The 19,739-nt window shown below is 53.1% G+C and overlaps 1 protein-coding gene across 1 annotated transcript in view; it reads right to left on the reverse strand.

Moving 5' to 3' along the window:
• DYNC1H1 (dynein cytoplasmic 1 heavy chain 1) overlaps nt 1-19,739 on the reverse strand; it is a 69,203-nt gene that overhangs the window by 5,486 nt on the left and 43,978 nt on the right. Inside the window, exons 35-69 of the mRNA XM_034992714.1 lie at nt 18,910-19,137; nt 18,156-18,386; nt 17,823-17,963; nt 17,346-17,579; nt 17,049-17,255; nt 16,849-16,970; nt 16,211-16,376; nt 15,449-15,612; nt 13,903-14,032; nt 12,163-12,296; nt 11,561-11,675; nt 11,299-11,460; nt 11,000-11,214; nt 10,693-10,897; nt 9,499-9,672; nt 9,272-9,391; nt 8,959-9,079; nt 7,697-7,892; nt 7,131-7,248; nt 6,828-7,043; nt 5,992-6,204; nt 5,762-5,889; nt 4,127-4,280; nt 3,557-3,703; nt 3,311-3,461; nt 2,903-3,156; nt 2,684-2,818; nt 2,500-2,594; nt 2,150-2,324; nt 1,915-1,990; nt 1,076-1,236; nt 732-843; nt 568-628; nt 353-476; nt 101-214 (exon numbers count right to left, since the gene is read on the reverse strand). Coding sequence (XP_034848605.1) covers nt 101-214; nt 353-476; nt 568-628; nt 732-843; nt 1,076-1,236; nt 1,915-1,990; nt 2,150-2,324; nt 2,500-2,594; nt 2,684-2,818; nt 2,903-3,156; nt 3,311-3,461; nt 3,557-3,703; nt 4,127-4,280; nt 5,762-5,889; nt 5,992-6,204; nt 6,828-7,043; nt 7,131-7,248; nt 7,697-7,892; nt 8,959-9,079; nt 9,272-9,391; nt 9,499-9,672; nt 10,693-10,897; nt 11,000-11,214; nt 11,299-11,460; nt 11,561-11,675; nt 12,163-12,296; nt 13,903-14,032; nt 15,449-15,612; nt 16,211-16,376; nt 16,849-16,970; nt 17,049-17,255; nt 17,346-17,579; nt 17,823-17,963; nt 18,156-18,386; nt 18,910-19,137 — 5,499 coding nt within the window. The remainder of the gene's footprint in view (nt 1-100; nt 215-352; nt 477-567; nt 629-731; nt 844-1,075; nt 1,237-1,914; nt 1,991-2,149; nt 2,325-2,499; nt 2,595-2,683; nt 2,819-2,902; nt 3,157-3,310; nt 3,462-3,556; nt 3,704-4,126; nt 4,281-5,761; nt 5,890-5,991; nt 6,205-6,827; nt 7,044-7,130; nt 7,249-7,696; nt 7,893-8,958; nt 9,080-9,271; nt 9,392-9,498; nt 9,673-10,692; nt 10,898-10,999; nt 11,215-11,298; nt 11,461-11,560; nt 11,676-12,162; nt 12,297-13,902; nt 14,033-15,448; nt 15,613-16,210; nt 16,377-16,848; nt 16,971-17,048; nt 17,256-17,345; nt 17,580-17,822; nt 17,964-18,155; nt 18,387-18,909; nt 19,138-19,739) is intronic.

Consider the following 19,739-nt stretch of genomic DNA (forward strand, 5'->3'; position numbering starts at 1 on the left):
TGTTTCTGGGAAGCATGGAGACCTGCTTCTGAATTCAGTGATGGCACTGGGTGTCTCGGACTTGTCCAGATCAAGGGTGCCAGGAGAAAGCGACATGTACCTTGCAAATCCGCGACACAGGGATGCTGCTGAATGTCCTCAGCATGTTGGCCTTCACCCCCGGGGGCGGCTCAAACACGAAGATGCGGCCCGCTCGGAGCAGATTCACGGGCACCTGAGGAGGACAGGGCTCCTGTCACTGCTCTGGTTTGCTGCGTGCTTCAGCTCAACTACACACACACGCGCGCACACAGAATTTTAGGACAGAGAGGCCACACGAGCACTCCCAGCAGCACGCCCACCAGGCACGCACCTTGGGGTTAATCTCCATGGTTAGAAAGAGACGGAAGCAGGCGTGTGGCTGCAGGGAGTGCAGCTTCTTCTCCAGCTGCATCAGCCAGCCGGGGGCCAGGTGGACGTTCTTCAGCATCACCCACCTGCATGGGCAAAGCGAGAGCCACAGCCACAGTTCAGGTTTCCGGTCGGAATGCTTGGGAACTAAGGCATTCCGAAACAAAACCGGCCTACCTGCCCGACTTCACGGCTGTATTTATTGCTTTATCTGCTTGGTTGAAACCTTCTGCGGAGCCTGGTGTCAGAAAACTCAGTGTCAGAAGGGCAGGCCTGGACCTCAGGGTCCACCATGAATTCCAAGGGGGCATCAGCCCATAAAATTGATAAAGCACCCTTACCGATCGCAATCGAAGTGATCTGTGTGTTCTGTTCAGCTGCAAGGTCTTCGACGTGCCCGCTGGCATCATACCCAGGCACAGAGCACATTAGGACAGGAGTATTAGGCTTGACCTACAGATGCAGAGGTCAGAACTAAGAGGGCATCCCATCAGACGGTGTGCATCTGTCGAGGGGAGAGCCCCGCGGCAGGCCTTATGAAGGCTCGCCCTGGCCCTGAGGTGTGGGCGCTGTGGGACTGACCAGGTTGGGAGTCCGTGGCGGGCATGTGGCCTCACGAGGGGACAGTGGCTGGGCGCCGGAGTAGGTGAGGCGCACCCGAGCCTGCAAGGGGCTGGAGTCATACCTCAGTGTCCACAATATGGGTCAGGTCAAGCGGCTGCTCCATGATGGACATGAAGGACTCGCCGAGGTTTGTGGAAACAAACATGTGGGCCATGGCTAGCAGGCGGTCGGGGCGGAAAGCCTGAATCAAGAGCAGGCGGTGGATGGCCTGCCCGATGGGTGCTGAAAGAAGGCACGTGAAGGGTTGGGGGGCGGGCACAGCACAGACTCTGAGCCGCCCCCGCTGGGGCGGGTCTCCCTACAAGCCCCTGCTTGACAAATGCTCAGTGTGCAAGAATCAGCTCAAATGACACCTCAGAAATCGTGCTGCCGCCTCTGGCCCCCTCTGCCCCAAGGAGAACTGCGACCGCCTCCTGTCTTCAGTGAACCCTCCGGACACCCCTGTGACAGTGCCGACCGCGTGGGCCTCTTCGTGGACACTGTGGCAGTCACCGGTTTTAAACGACTCCATGGATACCCACCCGCCGCAGGCACCTGAAGGTTCTCAGCAGCGTCTAGGGAAGAAGCTAGCAATCGCCAGCCTCACCCCTGCTGGGCTGCAGCTGCGCTGAGCCCGCCCCCCCCCTCCCCGCCTGAGCTGGTCAGCCCAGGGCCTCGTGGGCCACTCGCCCAGCGAGCCCACCTCTCCCTGGATGCTGCACAAGGGCCTGCCTATCTAGGCCTCTTTTGGTCTTCCAGCCTGACTGGAACAGGAACGAGGACCTCAAGTTTAACGCGGAGATGCTCATTTCAGGAACTGGTGACTTTTTTGGAAGCGTCCCTTCACTCAAGCAGCAAAACCCAATTTCATATTCGGGTCCAGAATGAGAACACCAGGGAGGCCCTGGTGCGCAGGCTTACTGGAGGGGGCTTCTTCACTCCAGAGGTATGGGACCGTCTGCTCCGGGGAGCTGCTGTCCAACCAGATGCCAAATTGCTATGAGGACAAGACAGAAAGTGTCACCGTGAGCAAAGCCCATTTTTGTAGGCAGAGAAATTGAGACGAATGGATCAGATGGCTGCTGTGAGTGCGACACACACAGTCCCTCATGGCCAAGTTCCTGGGAAGAGGCCGGGAAGCATTCAGAACGCTCACCTCATCGGCCTGAACCTTTGCAATCAGGTCTTTGAACGCAGGGAGACAGCTCAACCTCACAACCGCCTCGGCCTGCTCCACGGTCAGGCCCTGGATCTTGGGCGTCGAGCCAGCACTCAAGACGATCTCCTTCCCTCTCAGGAAGTGCTGGAATTCGGCATCGTAGGTGGGCTCCCTGGGAAGGGGGTAACAGGTTAGCAAGGGTCTCTGATTCACTTCTGCTGCCACCAGAAGAGCAGTAATAGGAAGGATTTTATTCCCTTTCCTTAAGCCCCCGTTCCGTGCTAGCAGGTGACCCACAAAATGAGGACGCTCTGTGGGGGCAAGCGCGGCAGGGCGGCCGACCTTACCCGATGGTGCCCTTCAGTTTGATTCTGGCCAGCAGCATGGCGAAGGTGATGTGGTCCTGGTGGAGCATGCCCCTGGCCACCCGGTTAAATGCCACCTGGAGACGAGAGTGGGCAACGCTGCTGTCCCCCGACAATGACCTCCCATCTTCCCTCCCCGGAGACAGCCAAGCGCTGGGCGCCCTACCTGGAAGAGATCCTTCGTTATGATGGAGAGGCGCTGCGTGTGGTCAGTGATGCCCTTGAGGTTCGGGTTCTCATACAGGACGTTGTGATAAATGTCCAGGAAGAACTGGAGGGAGTACTGGTACAGGAAGTGGATCTGGAAGTGAATGGGGGACAGCAGTTAGGCGGGAGGGCGCAGAGCGCAGCGCACCGTCCCACAGCGGGGGGCTCCCACGGTCACCTGCTTCAGGGACTCCATGGTGAAGTAGATGCTGCTGCAGGCGGTGGACAGCGGCAGGTACTGCTGGGACACGGTCTCCACCTCCTGCATGACGATGTCTGTCTCCTCCACTTTCCTCGTCACCTCGGCGGCCTCTCTCTTGAGGTTCTCCAGAGTCGTTATGATGGTGTCGTCATCCAGGATGCGCCCCTTCACCTCGTTCAGAGCTTGCAGCAGGGACTTCTCCAGCTGTCGCAGCCGGAGCTGGAACTCCCCTGAAACGATCGGAACACCCTGAGGGCGCCAGTACCTATGCTCTTCCAGAAGAAAAGCTCTCCCGAGTGTCTGAATAAACCTGACGTGTTCCAGGCCCTTCCAAGTTCACCCCTAACTGGCTCCCAGACTCCCGAAGCAGACCCAGAAACACACCTTGAAGTTTAAGAAGGTCGGAGCGCTTTTCATCCACGTCTGGCCTTTCTGCTTTCAGGACTTCATTCAGACACTGGCTCTGTAAACTGCTACGGGTGACCGTGAAGTTGACAAACGTGACCCGGGAACACAAGTCTGGTGGGAACTCCACCTACCAAAAGGAATAACAGAACCGTCTGCTTTGTCCCCTGAGCTGTGACACCGAGGGCCGCCACAGCTGCCTATCTGAGGTGCCTAGTTCCTTACAGTTGGATCTCGGGTGGATAGGAAGATGACAAACGACGGTGATAAGTCTATGTCCTGGTCGCCGAGGGTGATCAGCACTCTCCCCCCTGTTCGCCGAACTTCGCGGTTCAGTACCGGATTCAACACCGGATCGTAGCTCTCCACGTCCTATGGACATACACGGCAACGTTAACGGCCAGGGTTCCATAGGATATATTTTCACCCGAATAACGGTGCATTGACATTGACCTCCTGCTCCAGGTAAATACACCTCACAAACCCCCTAGCCACGGAGACCTACACTGTCCAGTATGACAGTAGCCATGAGCCACCTGCAGCCACTTCGTTAAAACATTCAGTTCCTCAGTCACCCTGGTCACACACCCGTCCACCACACTGGGCAGCACAAATCAGTGCAGAAAGTTCCAGTGGATCGGGTGATCGAGACCAAACACTGTTTTGTTGGACTTACTTTCCATAGAACAATCGCAAATCTTTATCCTTCGACATCAAACGAGTATGAAGTTCAAAAACTACCAGTTTGGATCACAGACTTCAGTTTTACATGCATCAGCTGTCTGCTGCACACACCTGCACCAGAAGGGGGTTCCCGAACCTCAGCGCGCTCTCCAGGTTCTTCCGGAAGGCGTCATCCAGGAAGCTGGTGCGTGTGATCTTGCGGTCCTTGTACTCATTCATGATGAATTCTGTGGCCTGGCCAGAGGGGTCGATGATCAGCGGGTACCTGAGGGTGAGGAGACATTAGAGTAGGTTCACGGAGCCCCGACAAAGACAATGGGAAGGCTGTCCCCACCATTTCAGCACAGTCGCCAGAGTCTCCCACGAAGACAAATGGGACAAAGGCTTGATGCTAAAGCCGTCTTTTTGAAGCGCTTCTGAAGGAGCTAACAAAGTCACAGACTCCCTGGAGCAGGTAGAGAGGGTTTAAACCACCAGGGACCCTGACGAATGGCAGACCCAACTTAGTCCTCACAAGGAGCCCGGGAGAAGGTACCGTTAGCATGTCTGTTTTACGAATGAGGAAGATGGGGCGCTAAGAGGCTACAGCAATGGGTCCAGGATCACGTGGCCAATTAAAAACCTGTTTTAAAAACATGTACTGCACATACATGTGTTTGCACAAAATTCAGAAGCTGTGAAAGGGCATCTGGTGGGAAGAACCGCCCCCTTCCCCTATTTTTGGTCACCAGTTTCTGGTATGTCGACTCGGAGAAGGTCCAGGCGTTCAGAGACACACGTGTGGGCGTGGGTCCGTGTGTCTGTGGGGAGCACTCCTGCCCACAGGTGGGCCTGCCCTGCTCGTTGGCGGCCTGCTGGAGCCGCCCTCCGCACGCACACTGCATGGGTGGCCTGGCTGGCAAAGGCCCCAGCCCCCCACCACGGAGATGCAGAGCACCCCAGGTGCTGTCAGTCTGTCAGTCACGCTCTGTCCTTATATTTGTCATTCGTCACGTGCGCCACGCTCCCGCCGGATCAGCACCTAGGAGTGTGCGTACTTCTCATTTAGAGGAATCCGGCCCAGCACAGACCATATGGGTGGGTCAGTATTCTCACCAGGACCATCTAAGAGCAAGACACGGAGCCACTGGTGGGGCCTGAGGGGTTGCTCACAAAATCAAATGACACCTACAAAAGTCTTCCTCCTCTTTTGTCTGTGGGTCAGTGACACACTTCAAGGGCTCAAGGATTTCAAGATACTGATATAAAGCAGAAACACCCAAGGTGTCTGGGTTTGACAGCTGCCGCAGAGAGGGCCAGGGGTCCTGTACGTGGGGTGGGCCCCGAGGACCCCCCTGAGCCAGCGTCGAGCCTGCCCTCCCTTTGGTCATTCTTCCCTTCTTACTCTGGCTTCTTAAGCCACAAACCAGGTACCAGTTTCCCCTTTAACTCTTTTCAGCGAAGTATTTTCAGTTGTTATAATATTTTGAGAAGATCTGTTCTATTGTTCACCCCAATACACGGCCCTGCCAATCCGCCCTGAAAGGTTACACAAGAAAGGCTCACAGCAGAACAATTCAGATGGTCAGGAAGTGAGGCTGAGGACCGTGTGTACCCCACCATCAGAGATGGGCGCCCAGCCTACCTGCGCTGCTTGCTCACTGCCACGTTTCTATTCAGCTCCTCAAAGATGTGTTTTCAAAAAACAAAAATGGGCCCACTGCACGTACGAACTTGCAAGCTGCTCTCTCTGCGTTTAGCATGTACCTGTTGAACCGCTTCAGCATGATGGCGTTCTCTGTGCACAGGTCGTCTGCAGGTAAGGAGCTGGCCTGCCAGCGAAGACGCTCGTCGGCGTTGGAGAGGTACTCGGTCCGCGCGATGTCTGTGCGGAACTGCAAGGGGAGCGCAGTTACCCTCCTCTTCAAAATGACAGGTGCCTGGGCACCAGTTTGGCTCACGCGTTTAACGCTGTGGAGCTCGCTCTGGCCCATTACCTGGATGTTGGCTTGCTGTAAGTGGTGGGACCAGGTGGTGAACAGGTTCTGACGCATCTGCTGGTCAAAGTAACCCGCGTAGGCAATGAACGCCGCCGACAAGAGGCAGTCCCCAGCGATGGTGGACATCTGGTTTTTGAAAGTCTCACTTGTTTTTTCCCATCGTTCACGTTCAGCAGACAAACTCTTCAGAAGAGCAGTGCTCCGGTTTACCTAAAGGGAAAATCAAGCAGGATTTATACTGACAAGTGAAAATCTGTCCCCGCACAGGGCTCTGGGTGGGCTAGAGACAGAAATAATGCTCCAGTTGTTCAGTCTCGGAGGAGAGGTGACCCAGCTCCTCCATGACGGAGGACAACACAGGTCTCAGAACCTCAGCAGGGCACGAGGGAGTGTAGACAAACAGGGGTCAGCCTTGAGGTGTACATGGAAGCGGAAACTGGGCAGGAAGAGTGCTCGAGGTAGAGGGTTGGCCAGAGGAAAGAAACACTGCTGGTGGGAGAGGAGAATATTCTGGGAATTCGGGAGGAGTATGGGCATGGGCGATGCACACAGCAGCGGATGTCAGACAGACAACCAGGCCTTTGGTGACCCCACTGAAATTGAGGTGGGTGACGACACAGGTTGGGGGCTGGTGTGGGGAGGGGGCTCACCAGCTTCAGATCACCCCCTGGTATCCACCTGTCTTAATTAACGCCACTCAGTCACTGTTCGGGGAAGCCGGCAGGGCTCTCGGACACCACAGAGCTAGCTGGCCGAGATGAACGTGGGGTGCGCACACGGGAAGACAGAGCTAAGGGAGTCGGCAGAAAGGCACAGCCTGGCGACAATCTTACTTTCGCCTCCACAGCGGCCAGGTCTGCTTTGATGGCCTGGGCCTCCGAGATGAGGACGGCGTACTCCTCCTTGTAGCGGGCAATGCTGGCTTCCAGGTCCCGGATCATCTGCTCCACCTCGTTGGCCTTCTGCTGGTTGTCCTTGGCGTCGTCCTCCAGCTTCTGCAGCTCATTGCGCAGGGGCTCCACTCGCTTTAACATGTCGGCGTAGTTAAGCTGAGGAGGACAAACGGTACTTATTCTTCACAAACGACCGGACGGGACGTGGCTTTTCACACACGAGCCCTGGGCCGCGCTGGCTACCTGTGCGATCGCCCACTTCACCATAGGCCCGCAGGCCAGGGACGCCCGGTTCACGATCTCGTAGTTGTAGCTTGGGTTGGACATATAGTTTTTCTTCATCTTCTCCCTGATGGCGTCGCTGCAAAAGAGGAAACGTCGTTCTAAGCCCGTGTAGGGTGAATGTAGAGTTTTTAGGAAACCGGAACGTAAAGGCCGGTTCCCACCTGCTGCCCCCGTGACCAGACCCGCCCGTGTTCCGGGTGACAGTGGTGCGCGCTGCCGCCGGGAAGGCCTCTGCCCCTCCTGCCCCGACCCTCCCCCGACGGGAGGCAGTGTCCCGCACCAGCTCTGGGGCGGAGTGGACTATTCGTGGCGATGGCGCAGGACTTGGCTCACAGGGGCTAAGGAATCGGAAAGCTAGTGCCAGGAACGGGAGGAAGAAATCGGACTCCTCCTCTGAGGGAAGCGGCCCAAAGCTATGTGTGCGGCTAACGTAATGGACGCCGCCTTCTGGCGAACTCCCGGCACCGTGACATGGCCACCTCCCAACGCCTGGGCACTGTCTTCTGCTTCCTGGCCACGCTTACCTGATCTCCTCCGCAGAGAAGTTGACGATGGTGGGGATGAAGTTCTCCCTCATGATGATGGAGCGGATCTGCTTCCAGTCCGTGGTGCTCTCCCCCAGCAGGAGGCAGATGGACTCGAGCGCCAGCTTCACGGCCGCGGGCGGGTTGGCCATGGACCGCACCTCCACCAGGTGCTGCTTCTTTATCGACTTCACGGCTGAGCGCAGTGGCGGCAGAAGAGGTGGGGGCGGGAGGGGGACAGAGGGAGCACGGTGAGGGGCCGCCACACACCAGAGCCGTGGCTCCGACGAGGGGAGGGGTCACTGCTCAGAAGGCCCCAGCAAACGAGACTTTGTCTTTAAACTTAAACTAGAATAGTAGGAGTAACCGACCTTTTAAATAAATACGAAGACCTCACTGTACTAACTAAAGCCCACACGGAACATTCTGCAAAGAGCAGGACGCTGCCTTCCGCGATCTCTCAGGCCCCCATTAGTTCCTTCACCTCCAGAAAACCTTAGGACAATTCAGGTATTGTAATTATGTACGTGTCTTCCACAATTTAAGCAAAGATGTTTTCAATCTGCCAGAATTTAGAAACTGTCTGCCTGGCTGGGTGAATACAGTTCTAAAGGGATGGCCGATGCCTTCTACAAGCTGAAGCACATTTATCTGGCCTGAACGTTTATGGAAACACTTTCTCAGTTGTTACCTGGCAGTGAAAACTATCTGAAGTTCTCACTTAATCTGGCTCTCAAGGAAAATCTATAGTTGGGACGGTGTCTGTCAATTCCTCCTATGGTGTAATAGGAAGACTTCGCGTGTGGAACAAACACCGTGGGGCCGGGAGGGAGCACAGGGGTGGGGCGGGCCCGGGGCAGGGGCAGGGTGGGGAGCGCCTGCTACAGCATCTAAGTCAGCAGTCGCTGGCCTGGCCGGAGCAGGCTTGGACAACCACGAGATGGCAACACTGCACGCTTTATGGCATTTCTGCTGACGTTCAAGTCAGGGATTCCTAAGAGCATATTCATGTAATTATCACCAGATTTTTTAAAAAACCCATGTATCCACATAAACCTTATTTTGTCAATGTCTCTCATGAGAAGGGTTCTACTCTGGTGAAAACAGTGTAGCGTTATAAGAACTTTGCTTTATGAGATGAAGACAGTCTTCAGTGTTTAGGAAAGCCTTGAGATATTGAGCAGGCTCAGTCCCCACCTTCCACAGCACCGCGGATGGAGGGCACCCTTTCTAGAAAACCAGATCAGACAGCACCGACGTACCGTTCTGGGCCTCGATGACAGCAGGCTCCACCTTGTCCAAATCTTCTTTGACACTCATTTGTTTGTCTGCGATCACTTCCTGCTGCTTATGTAGCTGTTCCTGAATTTCTTGGCTCATCACCTAGAAAGGAAGAAGGGCTCGGCTATGAGTACTGGTTACTTTGCTGAGTGACTCCTGAACACTCCCTACCCCACCCAGACACCCCCATCCTAACCCGTCAAACCCTGAAGCCCACCCAGACTAGACTTCCTACGCTCCCAGAGACTGCCAGCACAGACCCAGCAGGCCAGGGCTCCTGAGACACACACACACCTTCTTCTTCTCCGCCTCCTGCTGGTCTTTTACCATCTTCTTCAGCTTGTCGTTGGCGGCCGCGTTCTTCACCTCCAGCTCTTGGCTCTTGATCCTCAAGTCACGCCGCAGCTCCTCCACCTGAGGGACAGACGCCACGTTAGGAAAACGGAATCACGCAAAACTCACCTGGAAAGGGTCCTCACGTCAGGCCCCTGCCTGTAAGTGAAGCGAAGCCCGGGATGTACCTGGTCAACCGTTTCTTTGATCTTTCTGAGCCCGACATTCAAATGCATCTGCTGTTCCTCCAGCTCGCTCCGCTTCTCGTGGAACAGGTTGGCGTAATGGTTAATGAAGTCCAGGTAGTGGCGAGGCGTGATGGCCATCGTTCTGCCCCCGCGCTTTGCTAGCCGAGCATTAGCCTTTTAGAAAAGAGTTCAATCTTTTCACTCTTCGGACATTCTCTGTGACTTCACCTCAAAAAGCTACTGCTCTGCCAGGTGACATGGTGGCATGGACTCAGCCCCCAGGAGTCACACTTGAGCTGGGGTCTCAGCTCAGCCTCCTGTAGGATCCCAGGGAGCCGAGCCTCCTAAGCTCTCTCCTTAAACATCTCTACAACACAGAGGTGACCTCGGCGACCTCACACGTGTACTCTGTGTGAATCGGCTCTACAACTGGGGGTACTGTGTGCCATGCCTCCTCTGCCTTCTGCTTATTTTCCATGGACAGCAAAGTAGGAGACGGCAGCAGGAAGAGGGTAAGAGGGCACAGCTCCGTGTGACTGGCTGCTCTGGCCCCTCCGACTAAAGGCGGGCAACGGGACACGAGACCAGCAAGGGAAGCCAGCGCCAGGCCACATTCTGGAGGAAACGGGGGCAGCCTGCAGGGGCGGCAGGGGCGGCAGGGCGGTGGTCAATGGGACACCCGCAGGCCCAGAGTGATTTTCACAAAGCCTTTCAGGTAGGAGCCGACTGGACTCTTCCATGACAAGGAGTCTAAAGCAAGGGCCAGCAAACCCTGGCCACCACTGATGTTTCTGCAAACGAAGAGCTAGCGGCGCCCGGCCCTACCCACCTGTTCACATGTGGGCTGCGGAGGCCGTGTACCAAGGCAGGGCCGAGTAGTGCAGAGACCCTCCTGGCCCACAAAGCCCAAGACATTAACTACCTGGCCTTTTACAGGAGAAGCATGCTGACCCCTGGTGCAGAACGGAGAACCAGGGCCCGCCCACACACTGGCAGCGAGGTGAGGAGCTTTACCGAAGCAGACACCAGAGAGCAGTGGGGGTCAGTGACCCCAGAAGGGGCAGCCTGGTAACGAGGAGGAGGACGTGTCACCGACAGAGGTGAAAACGGGCCATGGCGTCGTGTCTACGACCACGTACCCTCCGCTCTCCTCTTCGTTGGTTTACTTTTCCATGACCTGGACACCGAACCCACCTGGTGAAGAGTCTGATGAACGAACACACAGCTGTTTACGATAGCTTCACGGTGTGACGGCGGCTGTGGCAGTTTGTCATACACGACTGGCATGTAATCGGGCACGATGTAATTGGGCTTCTCCAGGTCCATTTTACTTGTGAATTCTTTGCCCACTTGATACAGTGCTTCCGTGGACCAGTCCCCAAACCAGTTCAACACGCACCTGAAAAAGACGCCCACGGCTCACACAGCTCCCAAGAGCAGGGCCTGCCCCTTGGGGAGAAGCCGGCTCCCGGGACCCGGAGCTGAGCAGACGCCGGCGCACCTGTTGAAAAGTGCCGGGGAGGTGGCCGCGCGGTCCTTGAGCCCCTCTGACGACGGGTTCATGGTGAAGACAACGTGGAGGTTGCGGATGACCTGGCTGGTGAACCATTTGTAGAGTTCCTCGTGCGAGTCCAGCATCAAGCCCTCCTTCTGGGCCCCCTCTTTACACTGGGTCATCAGGGTGGCATACTCGTCCCCTTCAAAGAGGCCAGGAACCTAGCAAATGAGAGAGCACGACTGCTGGCTGGTTCTGGTAACCCGCCGCCACGTGTATGCAAGAGCGTGCCATGCGGCGCTTACCTCCCCGTTGGCCAGAAGCGTATTCATTCGCTCCAGGAATCCAGAGTCCAACACGTTGGATTCGTCCATGATAAATGCAATCTTTTCATTCTTACAGCCAGAACGTCTCAGCACGGTCCGAAGATCTTCATCAAAGTCCTCCCCTGTGTACTTCCTGTGCACCTACAGAAGTACTCGGCAGGTTAGGTCCGTTCTCATCAAGGAGCCGCGAGCACGCATCAGGAATCCACTGCTGGGATTAAGAAGTGTCGACCAGACCCACCTTAATCTGGTACACGCTCAAACCATTCATCCAGGCCACAAAACGGGACAGGGTGGTTTTTCCCGCTCCACTGACGCCAATCAGAAGCAAGTGGCCCTGAGGCTGGCGGAATATTCTGAAACATTATCAGAAAAAGATATGATTCAAGGCTTTTATGATCTGTTCCTCTTTCAACACTCAGGTCCTAAACTTTCTCAGGAGTTAATCTGCAACATTTTTAATGTGTTTTAACTTCAATCTGTAGGCTAAACAGTTGTTAAGCAATTGCTGTATGCCAGGTCTAGGGGGATGCAAAGATCAGTAGGATGTGGTCCTGTCCTCCAGAAGCTCAGATGGCAGGAGACAGACAGACCCAACTCTAATGGAGCTTTCAGTTGTGGTAGGAAGAGACAGCTAACAGGACCCGAGTAAGTGCTGAGCAGCAGGCAAGTATGGGACAGAGAAGCTGGACTGAGAAGGGCGCGGGGGGAGGGAGGGGTCGTTTGTGGAGAAGCAGGGGTGGAGGTGAGGTGGGGGAAGGTGGGGAGGCCTGGCAGGATCCCCCACCACTACATTAACAGTAGCTTAGGCCAGTGGTGAGGCTGTCACAACAAAAAGCCCACCGGTCGATCCTGAGCACGTGGTCTAACACTTCATTAAATAGGACCAGAGGGACATCAAGTTCTTCCTCATAGAAGACTTTCAGCCGAGCTTTGACGTAATCTCTCAATTCTTCCTGGTCTACAGGGATGTAATCCTGTAGAAAAAAAGGTAAGACCCAAATTACTAAGAAATCATCTTTGTTATTACGCCAGTTATATTTCCATATACTCAGGGGCGCCTGGCTGGCTCAGCCGGTAGAGCATGAGACTCTTGATCTTAGGGTTGTGAGCTCAAGCCCCATGTTGGGTGTATAGATTGTTTAAAAAATAAAATCTTAAAAAAAAAAAAAAAAGCAACAAAAGAAGGTATCATTTACAACATAACAACAAAAATGTAAGTAACTAGGACTGGATCTAAAACCATGGAAAATTTTTGTAGAGAAAACTGAACTTCACTAAAAAGACCTTACAGAAAGACCTAAAAAAATGAAGACAAAGACCATGACCATGCAGAGGAAAGCAAACTACTGTAAAAATGTCAGTTCCATCCAAACTGACAGAGAAAGCCAATGTAATCCTGGCCTCAATCTCAAGGGTGGACAGTAGTGGTGTTTTTGGAAAACTGGACAAGCCAATTCTAATTTCATTTGGAAGAGGAAAGGGCCAAGGATGGTCAAAAAGTCCCTAAAGAAGCAGCAGGTGTGAAGGCCTACCCATCAGACTTTATCATCGCTATCAGGGCCCTGCAATCTGAGCACAGGAAGGGACAAATAATCAACAGAACAGGACAGAGCCTCTGAAACAGACCATTGCATGCGGGGAGCCCAGGATGACAGAGAGACGCTGCCAATTAAGGGATTATCCAACCAACAGTGCTGGGTCCTATGTTGGGACAATGGACACCCCTCAGGAAAAACTGGAAATGGACCTGTAGCTCACTCTACATACACACACAATTATAAATGGATTATGGGTTAAATGAAAGAACTTTAATAACATTGGTTCTTCAAAAGACACCATAGAGACAGTGACAGATGAACCACTGGAAGAAGATGGTGCCTATAAATGAGCAGGATTAGGATCTGGAGTCCAGAAAATTCTAGCAGCACCAAACAAACCTATCTTGCTATTTCTTGCTTCCGTGCAGCCCCCTTTAAGACCCAACGCCAGGGTCCGCTCCACCGAGATCTCTCCCCAGACGGAGCCGTTTCCACCTGTCTGTCTCCCCTGTTGGACTATGAGCTCCCTACAGGAAGACTTTACTCATCTCTCTGTCTGCCCTTCCTACTGAATGAAATGCATACTGAAAGTACAACTTACTAAAACATCCTACTCTTTTGGAAAAAGGACAGCTCATAGCTATTCTGGGAACGTCAACTTTGTTTAGTACAAAGTATATGAAATGTTTTCATGCAAATTATTCACAATTAGCTCATTTTTATAGTGTGAGGAAAGTGAAAGCAAAGGGAAAGCCTCCTTTCACTGCAAACGCATGGAAGCCGTGACCCCTGCTGGCTGGAGGGGCACGGCTCTTGTAGCGGCCACTTCACGGGAGTAGGAAACACAGAGCGGCAGCCAGCCCCAGCCGTACCCCGCACCCCTGGGACTGTCTGCCCCACGTTATCAGCAAATACATAGTGAGTTGTGCCTATACCCAATGCTTCACTTACAGGGTCCTTCAGGAAAAAGCTATTTTTGATTAGAAGAGAATTCTAACTAAAAGGACAAAAGGAAGTATTTCTGAAATGACGTATCTGTTACCTTTGACAACCAGTTGCTGTACAAGATGGGCCGGCTCATCGCCTTCTCTTTGTCTATGTTGGGGAAGTGCTTCAGAGCAACCATGTCGATGTTCTCGTCCGTCCAGCGCCTCTCCTCGTCCTCCACGAGTCTGTTGGAAGAAGAGTGGCATGCCTATCAGTCCAGAGGCCGTGGTGTGAAAACACCAAGTTTTGTTGGTGCTGTGGGCAACTCCAAGGGCTAGAATTAGCCTTTACCAGAAATTTTCATTTTCTTTTTTTTCTAAAGATTTTATTTATTTATTTGACAGAGAGACACAGCGAGAGAGGGAACACAAGCAGGGGGAGTGGGAGAGGGAGACGCAGGCTTCCCGCGGAGGAGGGAGCCCGATGCGGGGCTTGATCCCAGGACCCTGGGATCATGCCCTGAGCCGAAGGCAGACGCTCAACAACTGAGCCATCCAGGCGCCCCCAGAAATTTTCATTTTCTACAAATGGAGAAACTTAAGAATCTGAACTCCAGACAGTTTAAACGATCCAAAATTTTGACATTAAATATAAAACCCCTCAAAACTATGGAACCACTACATTTAAAAAAATTCCTCTAGGGATGCCTGGCTGGCTCAGTTGGTAGAGTGTGCGACTCTTGATCTCGGGGTCTTAAGTGCCAGCCCCATGTTGGGTAGACAGATTACTTAAAAAACAAAAGCAGAAACAAATAGAAGTAAAAAAAAATTCCTCCTCTAAGAATGACTGATCACACTGATTTTTAAAATAGAACAGGAGGGGCGCCTGGGTGGCTCAGTCATTAAGCGTCTGCCTTCGGCTCAGGTCATGATCCCAGAGTCCTGAGATCAAGCCCTGCATGGGGCTCCCTGCTCAGCGGGCAGTCTGCTGCTCCCTCTGCCTCTCCCACCAGCTCGTGCTCTCTCTCTCTCAAATAAATAAATAAAATCTTAAAAAAGTAAGATAAAACGACAACATGACTCTAGTTTCTTAACTTGCTTAGTATAAAGTTCCCAATATCATGGGGGCAGTAAAAGAACAAAAGAATGGGAACTGTGACAAGCACAGCGCTGGAGACACAGGGCTTATAAAGAAAACCATGAAGCAAGCAGGTGAGACCGGACCTGTCCTTGTGGATTATCGGGGGGGGGGGGGGGGGGGGGGGGGGGGGGGAGGGCGGGCACAGGCACCTTCTGAAAAGCTGACTCTGTGATACAGTGAGCAGGCCACCAGGTGCAGGTCTAGTGAAGGCAGGGCACACGGTTACTGCAGCCCAGTCAGAATTTACAAGCAACACTGCCGTTGCTACATTTTAATGAAAACAAAATTTTGCCTCTGGTATTTTGGGAAATCTGTGAAAATTATATTATAGCTCCCTGCACCCTGAGACCCATCAACGCTTGGGGGTGGCTGTGCTCGGTGCCCAGACACAAGTCCGCTCTTGCTGCCTCCAGCAGAGCCTGGCTCAAATCTGGGCAGGCCAGCCTTGCCTACACCCTAACTCGGAGGGTGGTAAGCGTCTGAGTGGGGGAGCATGGAGCTAACCACAGCCTCGGCTTTACCTGTCTTGGAAGAGACGGAGGGCTTCATGTGCCCAAATCCGAATGAGGCCTTCCACGGGCAGAGTCTCCAGAGGTCTCAGGGCCTCGAAGATCCCTCGCACCCACCTCGTCATCTCACGGGGTGAGTAGATATAGTGGGGTTGTGTGTCCTGAGTGAATCTCTCCTGCAGGTTCAGAAAAGTGGAGGTACGTGTAAATATCTTAAGACATGAAAAGTCAGTAAAAGGTCAAGTGCTGTATAACATTTTTATATTGAAAATGAACTACCTAGGCCCTGGAATATTTAAGGATGAATTAGTAATGTTGGAACAACTGGACAACTATCAGGAACAAAGTTCGATCCAAGTTGCTCATTTTTATATTAAAATTAATTATATTTAAAAGAAAGTACAAAAAATTCTTCCAAAAACACTTTAAAAAAGGTAATTCCTAAGTTCGGGGAAAGCATGATTTCAAAAGCAGAAGTGAAAAAGACACTCGATGACATCAAAAATTCTGCAGAGAAAGCTGCAGTTCTACAAAATTAAAAGCCAACTAAATACTAGGAAAAACATTTGCAACATGAGATAGGCAAGTGCTCATAAAGCACTAGGAGCATGACGCTGACCCCACGGGCAGATGGGCAGCTCTCTCACGTGCCCTCGGGAAGGCTTCCCCAAGACAGGCAAGTCACAACCACGAGAACCACGTCTCTTTTTCACTAAAGCTCAATCTTTTAACAGTGTTCTTCAGTTACTAGAGGAGCAGAGAAGCCCCGAGTACCTGAGACATGGTATAGAACTCCACCATCGCGGCTGTGAGCGGCTCCGCGTACGTGCGCAGGGACGGGATGAGCCTCAGCATGGCCCGGTTGAAGGTGCCGTAGATCTGCGTCAGGGAGGCGGGTCCCGGGTAATCCACATACACAACAGGCACGTGACGCAAGAATCTGTGTGAGGACAGGCAGCTCAGCCACTCCAGGGAAGGAGAGGTGCGCCTGAGTGGTCAGCGGCCCCGTCCCGGGCCCACCCCCGGGGCTGCTTCCCAGTCTATCCGTGCAGGCTCCGTGTCACAGTCAACACAGAGATCCCACACACCCCGCTCAGGCCTGGCTCTGACATGTAACAGCAGATTTGAAAAAGAGCCAAGCAAAGATGGGAAATGGGAAAATGATTCAGGCTTATTCTACCCCATCTTGGCCCTGGGCAGCGGTTAGCTCATTACTACTCAAGAGTCCGTGCTTTTATTTTCAAGTGTGTTTTCCTGGGATTGCAGCACAGCGAAAGGAGCCCAGGGGCCACCCTATGATAAGCAGTATTATGTTACCTTTTTATAATTACGATCAGATTTTCGTTGTGCTACATCTAAAACAATCCTGGAACAGGTGCGTGTGAGGCCTGCGCAGTCTACAAAGCTGTTACCTGTGAGAGAGGGGCTTTCTTCCAGGATCAGTGGGTGGATTACAAGCCCCGACAAACTGGATTCTCTCCAGCTTCACCCATGTTTGATCTGAGGTTCGGTAAAAGCCTCCGTGCTCCACCATCTGAGGGAAAGTGGGAGCGTTAGCACATCAGGAGCAAATGTGAACAAGGGCAGTGGGGACTTGTGGATATACACAAACCTGTCTGATGAAGGATATCACCCTCTGTGTCCCATATTTATCCATGTCTGGCAAGTTGATCTCATCACAGAACAGTACCAGCCACTTTCCAAGTTGAACAGGAGCCAAAACGACCCCGTTCGGTGTGCGTCTGTACTCACAGTAGTGGTCAAAAGTCTTCAGCAGAAGCTCTGGGGTAGTAGCACTCGAGAAGTTAAGACCCACAACCTTTGGACGGGAGAAGCAAATGAAGGACTGTAAGGCCCATCCTGTATTCGAGCACCGAAAGGCCTGCTGCCCACATCCCAGCCTCTTTACCTCCATGTCAGGCAAGGCCCGGAGGGCGCTGAAGAGTGTCATGGTCTTGCCAGACCCCGGGGGGCCGCACAAGACCAGTGGCTTGTGCTCAGCCAGCCAGGTGTACAAGAGGGCTTCGTGGCGGACAGTGTCCAGAGTCGGCACGACCACGTCGGGGGCCGCCACCTTGTGTGTCTCCACTTCAATCTGAGGCACCTTGGCCTGCCACGGCGACCACTCTCCGCTGATGGACACCTACACCCAGAGAAGGGGCGCAGCTCACTCGGGGACCCCCACACCTCCTCGCTTAGAGACTTGCTTGCTTTCACACAAATCACAACCTGCACGTTCACATCTGCTTTCCTTCTATACCACACAAAACAGAGGTCAGAGTCCTTTTATGAACCGGAGAGAGTAACCAAGCTCACGGTGAGGTGGCTCCACTGGACCAACGTGGCGAGAGCAAGGGGAAGAAGGCCACACCCTCCCCGCACTTACTTCGTAATCGATGATGGGTATGTTGGGTGCCGCGGGCAGTGGCACTGTCGTGATTCTGCGGATGTATTCACCCAGCTCTGCTCTCATTTTCAGCCGACTGTCTCCAGACAAGGACCAGAGTATGGCATAAACCAGATACCGCTATTGAGTGAGTAAACAAAATAAAATTTCAACAATAAAGACATGCATAGCCATGTTCACCTTGAAGAGAGTGGCTCCCTTCCAAGAGAACACACCCAAGTGGGCATACAGTTTCGGGAGGCTCACGACAGAGGTCATGCATGCACGGCCCTGGTGGAGCCCCGCTCTCCTGTGACGCGTGCAGCCCCTGACCTGAATGTAGCGCTCCAGCTGCTCGATCTGCATGGGGAAGTCGGGATGGTTGGCGTTGTACTGGGCCACGTTCCGGCAGGCCTGGTGCAGCATGGAGAAGAGCGAGCCCAGGCAGCGGAGGCGGGTCAGGTCCATGATGTGCTCCAGCTTGAAGGCATGCTCCAGGGCCTTGGTGACCAGGCCGTTGGAGGTGAAATATGGCTGCATGATTGTGGCTGCATCCCTTTGGATCTGCAAGAGGCAGTAAATGATACTTAACTATCATTTCAGAAAGCCCAGAGACTTTCATGTATTCTCGCTTAAGCCTAGGAGAGGATCATGTGACCCGCAAAAAAAATGTTTTTTGGATAAGCTTCAGTGACCAATCCTTATTCCTTTATCTTGGTAGTTCTCAAAAATCACATTTTCTGGGAACACTGGCTTTCACTACTGAAATGGAAAAAGGCAGTGTTTCATCAATTCGCAGAGAAAAGTCGGATAACTGAAAGAATTCTTTAAATTTTCCCAAACATGTCTTCATGCTTCACAAGCAGCTGAGACTGCTTCCTTAGGAGCTGGTTTAAGACAGCACTGATTATGCAAACCTCCCTCGAGTGCCCTGCTTCAACAGTGACCACCCGGGAAAGAGTACCACGGCTCCCTTGGCTTCCAGACCCTCGGGGGCAGAATGCCCGATCTCACTGCATGTGAAGTCCCAGCCCTCCCGGAGGCAGATCTGTGGCCGTACTGGGCAGAGTGCTGACGGCCCTTGTACCTGCAGCATTGGGGAAGCGGCCTCCTCCCCCTCGTCCTCTTTGCCCTTGCGCCGGCGCTGGGCCTCGTCCTCCCCTTCGTCCAGGGGGATGCTGCGCAGCCTGGCCAGGAAGTTGTTGAAGATCATGTCTGTGCTGAGCACGTCCTCACTAAACCAGACCATGCCGCAGCGCGACACCGTGGCCAGCGTGGCGTATTTCAAGTCCTGCACTTCAAACATTATTCGCACCTTGAAAGAAAATACACAGCATATTTAATGGCGCAGGTTTGGTAGAAACTCAAATGTTAAAATAATTTTACCTACATACACAATGAAAGGTCAATTAGAATTTTCTGCACTTAATTTAAAAGTGAAAACATCTATGACTGTCTTCACTATAACATCCACCAGCTGCTCCTCCACAAGAATCTGGGTAGGAGGGGCGCCTGGGGGGCTCGGTCAGTTGAGCGTCTGACTCTTGGTCTTGGCTCAGGTCATGATCTCAGGGTCGTGAGATCAAGCCCCACATCTGGCTCCACGCTCAGTCGGGAGTCTGCTTCAGATCGACTCTCCCTCTGCCCTCCGCTTGCACATGTGAGTTCATGTACGCTCTCTAAAATAAATCCTTTTTTTTTTTTAAAAGATTTTATTTATTTATCTGACAGAGAGACACAGCGAGAGAGGGAACACAAGCACGCGGAGTAGGAGAGGGAGCAGCAGACTCCCCGTGGAGCAGGGAGCCCAATGAGGGGCTCCATCCTAGGACCCTGGGATCATGACCTGAGCCGAAGGCAGACACCTAACCACTGAGCCACCCAGGTGCCCCTACAATAAATAAATCTTAAAAAAAA

The sequence above is a fragment of the Mirounga leonina genome, unplaced genomic scaffold (genome assembly GCF_011800145.1).
Source record: "Mirounga leonina isolate KUSES-001 unplaced genomic scaffold, KU_Mleo_1.0 Mir_82, whole genome shotgun sequence".
Classification (NCBI taxonomy): Eukaryota; Metazoa; Chordata; class Mammalia; order Carnivora; family Phocidae; genus Mirounga; species Mirounga leonina.